This window comes from Propithecus coquereli, unplaced genomic scaffold, assembly GCF_000956105.1.
Source record: "Propithecus coquereli isolate 6110/MARCELLA unplaced genomic scaffold, Pcoq_1.0 Scaffold307, whole genome shotgun sequence".
Classification (NCBI taxonomy): Eukaryota; Metazoa; Chordata; class Mammalia; order Primates; family Indriidae; genus Propithecus; species Propithecus coquereli.
In genome coordinates, this window is record NW_012148697.1 from 70,371 (window position 1) to 84,280 (window position 13,910).

Consider the following 13,910-nt stretch of genomic DNA (forward strand, 5'->3'; position numbering starts at 1 on the left):
GCGGGCGGGGCAGGGGCGGGGCCGCTGTGTGGGGGAAGGCCCAGCAGGGGCCCCGCCCCCCACAGCGTAGTCTGACAAGAAATTTTGAACATTTTAAGTATTACTTAACATTTCAAGATTTATAATATTCACATCTATAACGTATATGGTATCTAATATAATTAGTAAATTGTTCGTAGACAAAACAACTAGCTGACGCTGGGATGAGAGTTGTCACTTTGCTCAAAATACGGAACGATGGAAGCCAGAGCTCCCAGGGCCTCTGTCTCTCCTAGTTTAAACGGAGAGAAAATACTTAAGCGTTCTGGTGACCAGAAGCCAAAATAGTGGTAATTTCCCAGCTGAAAGAAAACAAAGATTATTTTGTTGTTCCCATACCGGGAGTCGAACCCGGGCCGCCTGGGTGAAAACCAGGAATCCTTACCGCTAGACCATATGGGAAACGTCAAAGGACCTTCCTCATACCCATATATGTGACTTACGTCTCCTGACCCGCCCCTCCCTGCCAGCACTCTGGGAGGTAACAGTTACTCTGAGGTAACAGTTCAAACCACTGCCCTGAAAAGTTCACTCCAGTCCCCAGGGAAAAGCTCCGCCTGAGGCTGCGCAAGCCCCGGGTACCCGTAGAGCCCGAGCGGCGGAACAGTTGTGCAGCCTGAACCCGCCTTCACCGAGGGGCGCGGCCTCGCCCCGCCCGGAGCCCGCCACCCCGAAACTCACTGGGCGCAGCGAAGGGAGGCAGGCTTTGCGGGCCTGACCTTGGATATCAGCCGCCGCCCGGGTCAACGTAAGGGACACAGCTGCGCCCGGCGCGCCACGTGACTTCCTTCCTCCAGGAAGAATTTAGGGTCAAAGCAGAACTTGAATGTTATTTTTTCCTTACTTTAGCTTCAAAATTTGACTAATTGGCACTTTGTCAATAGCAGGATTTTATTGTGAAACTCAACCTCTGTTCTTTTGTGTACGGGGTAGGGGTACCCTTTTTTCCTTCAGTCACGGGTTTGGGGGGTTCCATTTGAGTTCTCCCATTAGGCTTTTCATTAGCAACTCAAGCTCAACGTGGCCAAATAAAACGATTCCCCCGCAACACAACGGTGTTATCTGCCCTAGGGGATTAAAGCGTGTGTTAACACAGCGTGTTACCGGTGTACTAACTGACAGCAAGGCCAACGCATCAGAATGGAAGTCCCCGCCTTAGAGCGGGTTTGCACTGTGGGTGGCACTGCGCGGTGCTCTGGCCTGTAATCGTGGAACTCATTGGGGAGGCTGAGGCGGGAGGATCGCTGGAGCTCTGGAGTTGGAGGTTCCAGTGAGCTATGATGACACCATGGCATTCTAGCGAGACTTTGTCTCAAACAAAAAAAGGTGGCATCTGAAACCCATAGTAGGGGGAGTAATCGACAGCGTTTGGCGGGAAAGTAGAAAAAGTGGATGCAGGACTCACTCAATATCCCAGCTGAAACCACGTAGGTCGAGGAAAATGCTAGAGAATCACCTTATCCCCTCACCAATGACCACCCCAAATCCAGAAATCATAACAGCTGATGGATAAATTCAACTCTACTTTAAAAATTAAGAAACACAAGAGCTGCTGGGTGACGGTTACTACAGTTTCACCTTAGTTATTCATTAAGGTATTCAATTGTTCTGTGCAGTTTGATGTAACGTTTTATTTTGCAATAAAAAATAAAAAGAAAACCATAAGCAAAGTTAAAAAACAACCTAGGAACAAATATTTACATCTCATAGTATATACAAAGGACTAATTCCCCCAAACATAAAGAGCTCCTAGAAATTGCTAAAAAGATCAACAACCCAGTAGAAAAAATGAAGGAAATTCTTATAACAGGAAACAACTGGCCCTTCAACAAATGAAGAGAGGCTTGGCCTCACTCCTAGTAAAAGTCAGGATTTTTAAAACCTGGAAGGTCTCTTCCAAGAGTTCCCTTAAAAATCTAAGTCAAATCATTTTTATTGCCTGGCTCAGACCCTGCCAAGGGCTGCCCATCCACTCAGGTGTTTGTATTTTTATTGAGTCAAATCATATTTTCCTGGGCTGTCAGCCATGAATGGTTTTCTCCTCCAGCAAGTTCGGTTTTGAGGATCTAGTGAACCTGTAGCACTACTGCCTGTCCTTCCCACCACTGTTTGTCCAGTGTTTCATCACCCTGTAATGAAACCACAGCTGGCTGATCTATACGCACCTGCCCCATGGGAGTGTGTCCTATAAGAACACAGACCTAGGGATGGTTTCAAAGTAGTGACTTTTCACATTGCTCAGTTCACCTTTTCAAACTTCACACCTAACGAAGCTGGAAACATGCAGACCAGGGACATGGGGGTGCTTTAGCTGAGGTGGGGTAGGGGCAGGGGTAGCTGTGGTAAGTACTTGTGAAGGCCTGTGATAAGGCAGCCACATCCAAGGACAGCTGTGCTCACTGCCCTGCCTCTGTGGATGCAGGTCAGGCAGCCCCGGGCTCCAACTTGAGTTTCTCCTGGAGCCCCCGGAGCTGGCTTCGACCCCAGTCGATGCGGTTCTGAAGGCTGGCTACGTCTGCAGCCAGCTGCACACCTGGAGGAAAGGAGAGAATGTTACCACGTTATTCACGGTGTGACACACAACCCAGAAGGCTCTGGACACCCCCAAGTATTGGAAAGGCTCCAGGCCTCTCTGGCCTCTACATTATTCCTACATTCCTACATTATTCCTAAGTAAAACATTCCAGGTATGGCCCTGCACTCACTGTTCCAGAACCTTACTGGACCCACACCCTTACACCTCCCTCAGGTCTTTTCTAAAATATCACCTCCTCAGAAGACTTCCTTGACTCCCTTACATCACCCACCAGGAACTAAAAATTCAAAGATCCTGACATTGTCTCAAGCACTCACTTCCTTCCTCCCTCCATTGTCACAGTTCCTCACTGCTCTCAGCCACTCTCCCTCCACCTTTGTTCTCAGCCTGAGAGTGGTACACACTCTGGATCTACCTGTGGGTGGCTTTCACCTGACGCCTTTGCTGGAACAGCTGCTGTCCAGTCCTCAGGGCCCTCCACGTCGCCTGGCAGTCCTCAGTTGTCAGCCTCCTGTCTGCCAGCTGGGCTGACCACACGAATGATCGTTCCCTCCAGGAAACACTCTCTCTTCTTGGCTTCCAGGACACCCTGCCCTCTGGGTGCTGCTCCTCAATCTCTTTGACTAGTTTCTCCTCTCCGTCACCTCCCGTCCACACTTCTGGGCCCTCTGCTGACCTCATCCCATCTTAGCTTTGACCCTGTCAACAACCTGGGAATTTAAACACCAGTGCTATGCAGTGGACTCACAAATCTCTCTCCAGCCCAGTCTTCTCTCAAACTGCAGATGTACATGCCCAACCGCCCAGCTGGACTCTCCAGCTGGGTGTTAGTGGACACCACACAGCACAGATTTCCCCTCAGAGCAGGTGAGAGCAGCTCCATCCTCCCAGGGGTTCTGGGTGGAGACGTAGGCTCTCCTTGTTTCTTCTCCTTCCCTATTCCCACATCCAATCTGTCAGCAAAGTCTGGGGCTTCTACCTCAAAATATGCACAGGTTCCCACTGTTTACTCTCACCTCCACTGCCTCCGCCTACAGCTCATGCCTGGCTGCTCCCTCGCACCTGCTTCCTTCCTCTCCTCTCCAGTCTGTCCCCGCTCAGCACTCAAAGGACTCTTGTGACCTTCTGCATACAATTGCACCCTCCTCTGCTCAGCGCCTCCCAGTGACTCCCAAAGTCTTCCTCAGGTTCCATATCACCTGGGCCTGGCCCCTCTGTCCTCAGCTCCCAGCACTGCCACTGCACTGACTCCACTCCAGCCCACTGGCCTTCTTCCTCCAACACACCAGACAGATCTCACTTCAGGGCTTTTGCCCTGGCTAGTCCCTCTGCCAGAACACTGTTACCCCAGGTCAACCACAAGGCTTTTCCTTCATCTCCTCAGAGAGACCTTCCCTGGCCACCCTCCATAAAATAGCTCCCTCAGCCCACTCCTGTCCCACTCCATCCTGTTATTGCTTCATAACAATTTTCACACCCTGATATTAGATTAAGGGCCTACTTATTTATTTGCACGTTGCCTTTCTCCCCTCCACAAAATAAGCATTCCATGAACAGTGTTTGTCCCTTTTGTTCCCTGTTGTATCCCCAGCAGCTAGCATGAGCCTGGAAGGCTGCCAACAGCCAGCAAATACTTTGGAAAAAACAGCAGGTGTGCAACAAAAGTATGCAACGGAGAAAACTTGCAAATCCCTTTGCAGACTAACCCCAGCCATGGCATTAGTGTTCAAATGCTCCCTTGTTGATTGAGGGTCTGAATTTAGCCCAGGGTCACATGGCCAAGTGGTAGGGTCCACTCACCATCCCAGAAGCTGGCTTGGGCTTGCCGTAGACTGTGAGGAACCAGGATTCCGAACCAGTTCAAAGGGTCCTGGGGGGCCTCCGGGGGCTCTGGCGGTCTAGTGGCACCCTTGCGCCTGCGCAAACCTGGGGGGTGGGGGAAAGGCTGAAGGAGGCTGGGATCCTACTACCTGATCTTTATGGTCTTGGCAACAATGTGGAGCCTGATCTGAGCTCGTGAGTCTGGAAAACACTGATGGTTGGAAAATGCCCTGGACTTTTGTATCCTGGGAAGCAGTTTGCCACAAAGCACCACCATTCCCCTTGTGATTCAGATGAGACTCTCTGTCTACTCTTGCTCATGACTGCTATAAAACCCAAAGATGACCGTGTTTGCTTGTGACAAGGCCACACACTGACCTTAACCATTTTGCCTCAACGTGCTGAAAGGCCAGGCACAGACTCTCCAACTCCCTGTTGTCTCAAGAATAATTAACTGGGATTAGAAATTTGTCCCTATAAAACTAGCTAGACGCAAATATGAACATTTTATTTTTTGTTCAGCTGAGACTTCCGTGATTGCACAACTATCCCAACTGTCAAGCAACCCGCCTCTAACTTCTCTAATCCTCCCTATAAAAGTCTAAGGCAAAACCATCCTATTCTGTTCTGTTCTGTTCTTCAGCTCTGGGGTGCTCTCTCTATCGCAAAAGCCTAAATAAAACCATCTCCTCAAAAGTTCTGTGCATTTTGTATTTGACATTGGGAAGGGGCCCTGACAGGAGAAGGGGGGCTCACCTGTCTCGCGGGGCCCCACCTCCTCTGGGGTCTGGACGCCAGCTCTCACCACCCTGAATTTCTGGAGTCCATCCTGGGCCTCACTAAAGGACGAGAAGGGAGCATGGACCTCTGGCGGCCTGGGCCCGGACCCCGCCCACCTACTCCAGCTTCCAAGGTGCCTCACCTGACGTGGACACAAACATGGGGCTCCATGCGAGAGGCGTACTGCAGGGGCCCTACCGACTTGGCGCCCATGGCATAGCGAGCCTTGGCGAGCGAGAGCCACCCCTGGGGAGAAAGCGGAAAACGGTGAGACACACTTTACGTCCGTGTGCCCTTCCGCCCACCCCGAGCGCCTACCTCCTCCACCTGGGCGTTCAACACCGCCCGCTTCGCCTCCAGCTCTTCTAGGTCCCGGAACAGCTGCAGGAGCAGGGAGTCCAGCTGCGCTTGCAAGTCCGGTGCCGCCATGGGCATACGTTTGAGTCTCCGGTGAGCTGACCGGTCTGGAGCCACGTCCGTCCAGGTTGCCCAATCATCGCCCGCTGCTCCGGCATGACAGCCAATCGGCGCATGAGACCCGCCCCTAAGGGGGCGTTCCCAGCCGTGGACTCCAGCGCCAATGCCATCAGGGCCTTTGGGTCACCCCCTTTACGGCAAGGGCCCTCAGGGAAGCAGCACCCACGTATCTATTAGCGGGTTTCTCCGATTAGCGCCCCAAGTGGATCGGCCAGAGGGACTGTCGGCTGGGTCTACAGGTGTTCCGAGTCGCTTCCGGAAGCGACCGAATTCTAGAAGTCGGGCTACCAATGTGGCGACGGAAGAAGGCGAAGCAATATGGCAACCATTTTGATTAAGGGTGGAGAGACTTTAAATTTAATTCCGGAAGGCGCCGGCAGGAAACCTCCAGATCAGTCGCTGTGCCGTTTTTACGGTTGATGGACTGTTTGGACTCGCCCAATACGATTATTTTAGAGGTTCATCATATAAAAATTGGGTATCCGCGTAGGGATGGACGGTGGTGAAGCCCGGAGCGGACATCTTTATTGACGGTCGTCACAAGCCACGTGACAGCGACCTGTCTCCAGTCTGTTGGTTCCCCCGATGAGCACGCGCTGCCGGACTGGCCAATCGTCTTGCGACTCCCTTCGCCATCTTAACATCGGGCATTCTCGACGGCGGCAGGCTCTAGTGAAGTTTTTAGCGACCTTCTTGGTTGAGGGCGGAAGCGAAGACTGTGTAGCGTCGGCGGCGCCAGCAGATTCTGCCAGACACACGTGGAAGCGGCTTCCAGGATGGTAGGAGGGGCGTTCGAGCTCCAGTCTCGGGGGTTGGGGGCTCGCGGAGTGTTGGGGATGCGGCCCTGGGGTCGGGGGCGCGTGGTGACCGGGCCCGCTGTCTCCGCAGCTGCGCCGCGAGGCCCGCCTGCGCCGCGAGTACCTGTACCGCAAGGCCCGCGAGGAGGCGCAGCGGTCCGCCCAGGAGAGGAAGGAGAAGGTCCGGCGCGCGCTCGAAGGTGAGCCGGCGGTGTGGAAAACGCGTTTCCTCGGCAGGAGTGTCGGTGTAGCTGGGCGTCTTTTCGAGTATTTACTGGCCGTTTCCTTACCTGTCGCGTTCTCTCGTTGGCGTTAAAAGTGTTCCTTCCGTGTGATGGTACCAGTTGTCATTTACACTACAGCTTGCCGGCTGCTCACAGTGTGTCTAGTTCTTCCCGAATTGTACATGGTCCTATAGATATTATCTGTTACAGATATGTAGAAGGCGCTACCTTCTTCAGTCCAGGATCACCCAAGAATGTCTTTTTGTCTTTTAGCACTATTATGATTCCCTTGAATTTTTAAGCCGTTGTTCCTATTGTCGAACTATTGTCAAACTTAATTTTATTTGCGTTATGAGTTAGGAATCAAATTTTGTAATTCTTTTCCCACATTTCCATTTGCCAGATTAATGAAGTCTGTGTCTCACATGCCTGGTTGGAAGTGCCATGTTTATTATCCCCATGTTGTCGGTTGTTGTGTTGCTGGAGCTTTATGTTTCCATTCTCATGGTGCATCACCCACAGTACCTCTGGTTAATTTAAATTCCCTTGGATGTTCCTAGGTTTTAGGCCTGTGAAGTGTGTGCGCTATGTGTATGTATGTTTAAGGCAAGAAGCGTAGTGTTAAACACCTGTGACCCATCCAGGTAAAATGATAGATAAATTGAAATTCAGGAATATATTCCCCAACATAGATAACTACTTTATTGAATGTTGTTTAAAAATAAATGTTTCTTTGCTGTTCTTTGTGCTTATAATAACATAGCTGTTTGTATCCCTAAATTTTATTGGTCAAGTTTCAGTTTTAAAAGTAGTATTAGGTTGTGTGCATTCTTCTGCAGCTTTACTTTTTCACTCGGAATTGTTTCTAAGACCAGTGGGTGTGACGGGAAGCCCCTTCAGGTGCATGTTCTGCAGGGTCTTCATCCGTATTCCTGTGGGTGGCGATGAGCTTGTTTTCAGTTTGAGGTGGTCAGGAACCGTGCTGCTGCTCTCAATGATGAATGGGTCCAAGGGTGTGCTCATTGTGAGTTCTGCGCTCCAAAGCAGGCGCGCCCTCAGGCCATGCACCTCAAAGCGCTCTGCGCATCATGATGAGCAGCTCTGTTGTCTGAGGGTCTCAGTGTCTCCAATCCACCTTCATACATAAAGAGCAGTCTGTATTTCTTTTAAAAATTAATTTTTTTTTGAGACAAGGTCTTGCTCTGTTGCCCTGGCTAGAGTGCAAATGCATCGTCATAGCCTCACTGCAACTTCAAATTCCTGGGCTCAAGTGATTCTCTTGCCTCAGCCTCCCTAGGAGCTGGGACACCAGGTTGTGTGCCACCATGCCCAGCTAATTAAAAATTAATTTTTAAATTTTTGCCTGACCCGACCATAAAAGCAATGCACATTAGTGATAAAATATTTTAGAAAGCCCTCACATCATGAGACTCAAGAACCATAGAAAATGAAGTCCTCAGCCTCTTTATAGGTTGGTGTGTAGACAAAAAGAAGTTGTTTTGTCCCCTCTTTCCCCCTAGGTAATCCTGTATCACCTGCTCAGAAAAGAGTGAGGTATTTTTCCATCAAGTGCGTATAGGCTTGTGAGGCACAGCATATTGTATAAGTTGAGGGCTCCATGTTTGTGTCTCACTCAGCCCTTCTGTCTTCCCCTGCAGAAAACCGCCTGATTCCCACTGAATTACGCCGGGAGGCTCTGGCTTTACAAGGGTCCCTGGAGTTCGACGACATTGGTGGCGAAGGTAACTGTATGGTGCAGCCCTCCTGACATTGAGCCCACTGGCTATGTGTCCTTTCTCAGGTAGCTAGGTACTTTCCAACCTTAGGAAAGAGTCCACAGCAACTGCTTCTGGAACTGTCCGCAGGTACCCTTGTGTCGGCACAGACAGCATCACAGGGGCTCTCCTTGAGTGCACATTGCCTCATTTAGACAGCACCCACTTACTCTTTCCTTTTGTTGTCAGTTGTCCCCCCCACTGGAATGTCTGCCAGGGCAGGTGTCCCCAGCACCCAGCACGTTGGCACCCATGTTTGATTCCTTTATTATTCAACAATAGGAAAGGAATCCCAAACAGTATAAATATTTGTTGAGAGTAAAGTGGGTCTGTCACCTTGGGCCTTAGCAGAATCTGGGCTTGTGCTATCTTAACACATTAGCCGCTAGCCCCTTGTGACTAATGCAGCTTAAGTTATCTAAAGTGAAATAAAATGAAAGACTCTGTTTCTCAGTCACATTTGTGCTTGGTAGCCAGCATGGCTGGTGGCCATCCCCTTACCCAGTATGGGTGTAGAGTGTTCCCATCATCAAAGGCTTTGTCGGACAGCATCATCTAGACAGCCTGGCCGCCCCCCAAGTTAGCATCTCACTCCCAAGACACTGTTGCATTCTTGCTCCTCATGCTCTCCCAGGTGTGACCTGCCATGTGGATGACGAGTATCGATGGGCAGGGGTCGAAGATCCCAAAGTCATGATCACTACGTCCCGAGACCCCAGTTCCCGCCTCAAGATGTTTGCAAAGGTACTGGTGGGATGGGGAGCGAGTGCAGGAGGCCCAGCACAAGTGGCCTAGTCCTGACCAGCCACTGTGGTCTGCACATAGGAGCTGAAGCTGGTCTTCCCAGGCGCCCAGCGCATGAACCGAGGCCGACACGAGGTGGGGGCGCTGGTTCGAGCCTGCAAAGCCAACGGGGTCACCGACCTGCTGGTCATCCACGAACATCGAGGCACACCTGGTAAAGCTGGAGAGAGAGGAGGGGAGGAGAGGGGCCAACTCGGGCAGTCTGGGGGCAGGTAGAGCCTCTGACAGCCTGCTTGGCCCTGCTAGTGGGGCTCATTGTCAGCCACTTGCCCTTTGGCCCTACCGCCTACTTCACACTGTGCAACGTGGTCATGAGACACGACATCCCAGACCTGGGCACCGTATCAGAGGCCAAGCCACACCTCATCACGCATGGCTTCTCCTCCCGCCTGGGCAAGCGGGTGAGTTTGGGGTCCTGGGGCCAGGGCTGGGGACGAGGGACCAGGCCAGGCATTGCCACTCCCTCCCTTGTGCCCCAGGTTTCTGACATCCTCCGTTACCTGTTCCCCGTGCCCAAAGATGACAGCCGCCGTGTCATCACCTTTGCAAACCAGGATGACTACATTTCATTCCGGTGGGTCTGTGGGCCCCACCCCAGGGTGTTGTCCTGTCCTCATGCCCCTTGCTGTGTACTGTTGACCCACGGTCGCCCCCACCCACCCACCAGGCACCATGTCTACAAGAAGATGGACCACCACAACGTGGAGCTGACCGAGGTCGGGCCTCGCTTTGAGCTGAAGCGTAAGTTTGAGGCTTTGTCCCTTGTCCCGGGAGGGGAGGCAGGGGGCTGTGCAGGGGCTGATGGCCAATCCCGCCCCCAGTGTACATGATCCGGCTGGGCACACTGGAGCAGGAGGCCACGGCGGACGTGGAGTGGCGCTGGCACCCCTACACCAACACCGCGCGCAAGAGGGTCTTCCTGAGTGCCGAGTGAGGACACAGACGGGGAGCTCACAGACAGGCCCACCAAGCCCGAGTACGGGACCATGGGTGGGGGGGTTCCGAATAAACCCTCTGTGTCACACCCTGCCTGCCTCTGAGTGGTCAGGCCCAGCCTGAAGGACAGAGCCCTTGGGGTCCTCTTGGGTGGGGGACCTAATGGCCAGTGAGAGGAACTCATGCCATGTCAGTGTGGGAGTTGATGTGGTCCTGTCCAGAACTTGCCCACACTCAGTCCTGGAGATGTGATGCTGGTGCCCCTCGGGTGTTGGGGCCAGGTTGTATCTGAGTGAGTGGGATGGGCCCCACCCGGTGGTCAGCAGGACCCCCCTGCCCCAAGCAAGCGGGTGCACCTTTCTTCCATTCACTGGGGACCCAGTGACGCTGAGGCCACCTGCTGTGCCTACCTTTGCTCTCCCGAGGCAGGGTATCTAAGGTCACACAGGAGGGCCAGCATGGCCGAGGGAGGCTGGGGTGGCCACACTTACCCTCTGTGCACAGAGGCCCTGGTTTGACACAGAGCAGGTCTCAGGACCCTGCAAAGTTCACTGGAGTTTACAGGGAGGGCAGTGATGCCTGTAAGGAATGACTCTGCCACCCAAGGTAGGGAGAGGCATTTGCAACAAGTTGGGTAGGGATGGTGGAGAGCTGAGAGCTGAGCGGTATGAGGAGCAGGGGCCTGCTTGGTGACATGTGCAGAGGCCCTGAGGTGGACAGTGCTTCTACAGGCTACAGAACAGGAGCTGCCCAGTGGGAGAGGGTGTTCTGGGTCAGGGGGTGGCTGCGGGTGGGCAGGCAGGGACTCTCTAGGCCCCTGTGCTCAGGTGTGGCTGGGATGGAGCCTTGAGGGCCTCTGTGAGCCTTCTGGCCCCATTCCCGTGAATCCAGTTCCTTCTATGGGGCCTCCCAGGGCCTCCTTCCTGCCTGCCTCCTCACTCCACCCATGAAGAATGTGTCATTAGGTTTTTTTGTGAATTATAGAAATTTCAAGACACCTGCAAAAGCAGAGTAGTGTAATGTCCTATGTCCGTTTCCCGTGGCTGCCATAGCGAAGTACCACAGAGTTGTTTAAACAAGAGAAATTTATTCTCTCCCTGTGCTGGAGGCCAGAATCCCAGATCAAGGTGCTAGCTCCCTCCAGGGTTCTGGGGGCTCGCCTGCCTAGCTTCTGGTGGCAGCTACCCTCCTGGGCATCCCTTGGCCTATGCTGCGTCACTTCCATCTCTGCCTTTGCCTTCATCTGCTTCCTCTGCCAGGCATCACATCTGCTCTGTGTGTTTCTTATTAGGACTCTTGTCCTTGAACTTAGGGCCGATGGAATAATCTGGGATGATCTCTTCATTTCAAGATTCTAAACTTAATTTTATCTGCAAAGACTCTTTTCAAGTGTTATGTCAACGGAAAAAAAGACCAAACTCTGTAAAATAATTTTAAAGAGATTTACTCTGAGCCAAATTTGAGGACCATGACCCGGAGCCACGCCCAAGAGGTCTTGAGCAGTGGACTCGCTGTGGCTGGGTCACAGTTTGGTTTTATACATTTCTGGGAGACAGGGGTTACAGGTAAAGTCATAAATCAATATGCGGGAGGCATACATTGGTTTGGCCCGAAAAGGTGGGCCATCTTGAAGCAGAGGCTTACAGGTTATAGGTGGGTTTAAAGATTCTTTGGCTTGTAATTGGTTAAAGACATGAAGCTTTGCCTAAAGGCTTGGAATGTTTCAACATAAGGAGCTGTTTATCAGAGATAAGCCACTGGACATAGATTTGTAGTGTAAATTGAGGACCTGCGGGTTTGTCTTGCATACCCTTAGGCCTGTTAATGGGTTACAAAGGATGTCCCCAAGAAGGGAGGGGGGCATGATAAGGCATGTCTGACCTCCTTCCTCCTGGCAGGCAATTTAGTTTTAGGGTATTCCTTTGGCCACGAGGGGGTCCATTTAGTCAGCCGGTGGGGGGGGTGAGCCTTAAAATTTTATTTTAGTTCACAATTCCCCCCTTTTGTCCAAGATCAGTCAGAGACAGCATCTGTGGCCAAACTTTCATTTTGTGCCATCCATTGCCAGGGTGATGTGGCTACCTGCCCTGGGTCTATCCAGTCCCTCGGTGGGACCCTTGTGGCTAAGAGGACTGAAGAGCCAAAAGGGGGCTTACGGCCAATTAGATATTTTAAGCCAAAGAGGACCGGAGGTAGACAGGCACTCATTAACGCTTTAAAAATCTTCTAGATGACATAAGAGTAAAATCCAAAATGTCAAAGGCAAGGCTACAAAACTAATTCACCCGTAAGTGTTGAGCTACTATATTCTCGGGCTTAGTGGTAGACTTGTAGCAAACATAAGCATCATTAATATTTAAGCTAAGGGAACCTAGAGACTTTTATTGTGTCACAATATTTTAGTCTCTTTAGTAACTTATACTAAGGTGGCTGATAAATTACTCATTATATCTCCTTTTGTATAAATCCATAACTGAGAAAAATTATACTCAGGAAGTTCTAAGTCTATAGGAAATAGGGAAAAAAATTTATGATTTGGATGGATCTTTGCAGCATGTGGTCTGAAAAGACAAAGCATTTCAGTTAGTATTCCTTTAGGCTTCTGTGCTTCCCTCCTTGATCTGGAGGGTCCAAACTAATTCCATCCCTCAGAATCGGCCCTTACAATCTCACACGCCCCCTCTTCCGCGATAGTCCCTGGGCCTAGAGGGAGGATATTTGAACAGGGCTTTGGCAGTCTGAGGTTCCAGGTCTCAGAGAGAAGGTAAACTTGCTGTTTACTGAAAATTTGTCAGGACGCCGGAAAACAAAACAAAATGAGTAATGTTTAAATAAAGAGTCTTTTTGTGAAAATTTAGTTAGGTCTCATGAGTTGAGTTAGTTATATCCATAGTCATATCAGTTTTCTAATTAAAATTGAAGTCCTGGAAGTTTGTTTTGTTTTAGTCCAATGGTATATAATCTCCAAAGATATTAGAAACCAGTATTCAAGTGGATTTGTCAGTCCTTTTTATGGCTTTACTTGAAGAAGCCAACTTTGGACTTAGCCAGAAAGAACTGCTTTCTGAGATGAATTAAAGTAAAATAATAATTTTCTAAAGATGATAAAACTTGGACTAGCCACAGTTAGAGACTGTTGATAAACCAAATTGGTTACTTTTTTGGCATGCAGCAATTTACATAATAACCATAATTATTACTTTTATTACTTGATAACACACACCAAGACATGTCAATGCTTTACAATAGTGGAACATATATTAATAACATACTTATACAAGGATAGCCCAAAGGAAGTTAAACGCCATTTCATATTTGACAATGTTCCCTGTATGGTTTTGACATACTAAATAAATCTAATGTCTGTTTTAGATTTTCAGTGGCCCTAATATATAAAATGCTAGTTTCAGGCCAAAAGGCTGGATTTAGAATTTAAGTTTTGGAAAGGTTGTCAGATATTAAAGGCTTCAACCATTTGTTCATATACAATCACAAACCACTATAAACTAAGGGTCATTTATTTAACCAAGAGAGATAGTTATCAAAAGATTCTAAAGGTGATAAAGTTACTTGGGTATAAATCTTAACCCTTTTAAAGTTAGTTTTTCTAGTTAGTCAAAACCTAATGAAGAGAGCACAGGGATTATCTGATAAATCATAAAATCTTTGTTTTTTTTTTTTTAAGTCAGTTACCAAAATTAAAGAAAACCCTTCTGTAGTG

General features: G+C 50.1%; 2 protein-coding genes and 1 non-coding gene across 3 annotated transcripts; 1 reads left to right on the forward strand and 2 right to left on the reverse strand.

Annotated features, from left to right (window-relative positions):
- Nucleotides 1-369: 369 nt before the first annotated feature.
- Nucleotides 370-441, reverse strand: TRNAE-UUC. The gene has a single exon. It is a non-coding gene; the product is annotated as a tRNA-Glu (tRNA).
- Nucleotides 442-1,680: 1,239 nt separating this feature from the next.
- CCDC115 (coiled-coil domain containing 115) lies at nt 1,681-5,611 on the reverse strand. The gene is made up of 5 exons (XM_012649917.1): nt 5,495-5,611; nt 5,319-5,422; nt 5,153-5,235; nt 4,376-4,501; nt 1,681-2,572 (listed from the first exon to the last, which is right to left on the reverse strand). The coding sequence occupies exons 1-5, from the start codon at nt 5,609-5,611 to the stop codon at nt 2,463-2,465; spliced, it is 540 nt and encodes a 179-aa protein (XP_012505371.1). The 3' UTR covers nt 1,681-2,462.
- A 183-nt stretch (nt 5,612-5,794) lies between these two features.
- Nucleotides 5,795-10,355, forward strand: IMP4 (IMP4, U3 small nucleolar ribonucleoprotein). The gene is made up of 9 exons (XM_012649939.1): nt 5,795-6,432; nt 6,542-6,650; nt 8,333-8,416; nt 9,084-9,193; nt 9,275-9,407; nt 9,500-9,654; nt 9,733-9,827; nt 9,921-9,994; nt 10,075-10,355. The coding sequence occupies exons 1-9, from the start codon at nt 6,430-6,432 to the stop codon at nt 10,185-10,187; spliced, it is 876 nt and encodes a 291-aa protein (XP_012505393.1). The 5' UTR covers nt 5,795-6,429; the 3' UTR covers nt 10,188-10,355.
- The last annotated feature ends 3,555 nt before the right edge of the window (nt 10,356-13,910 follow it).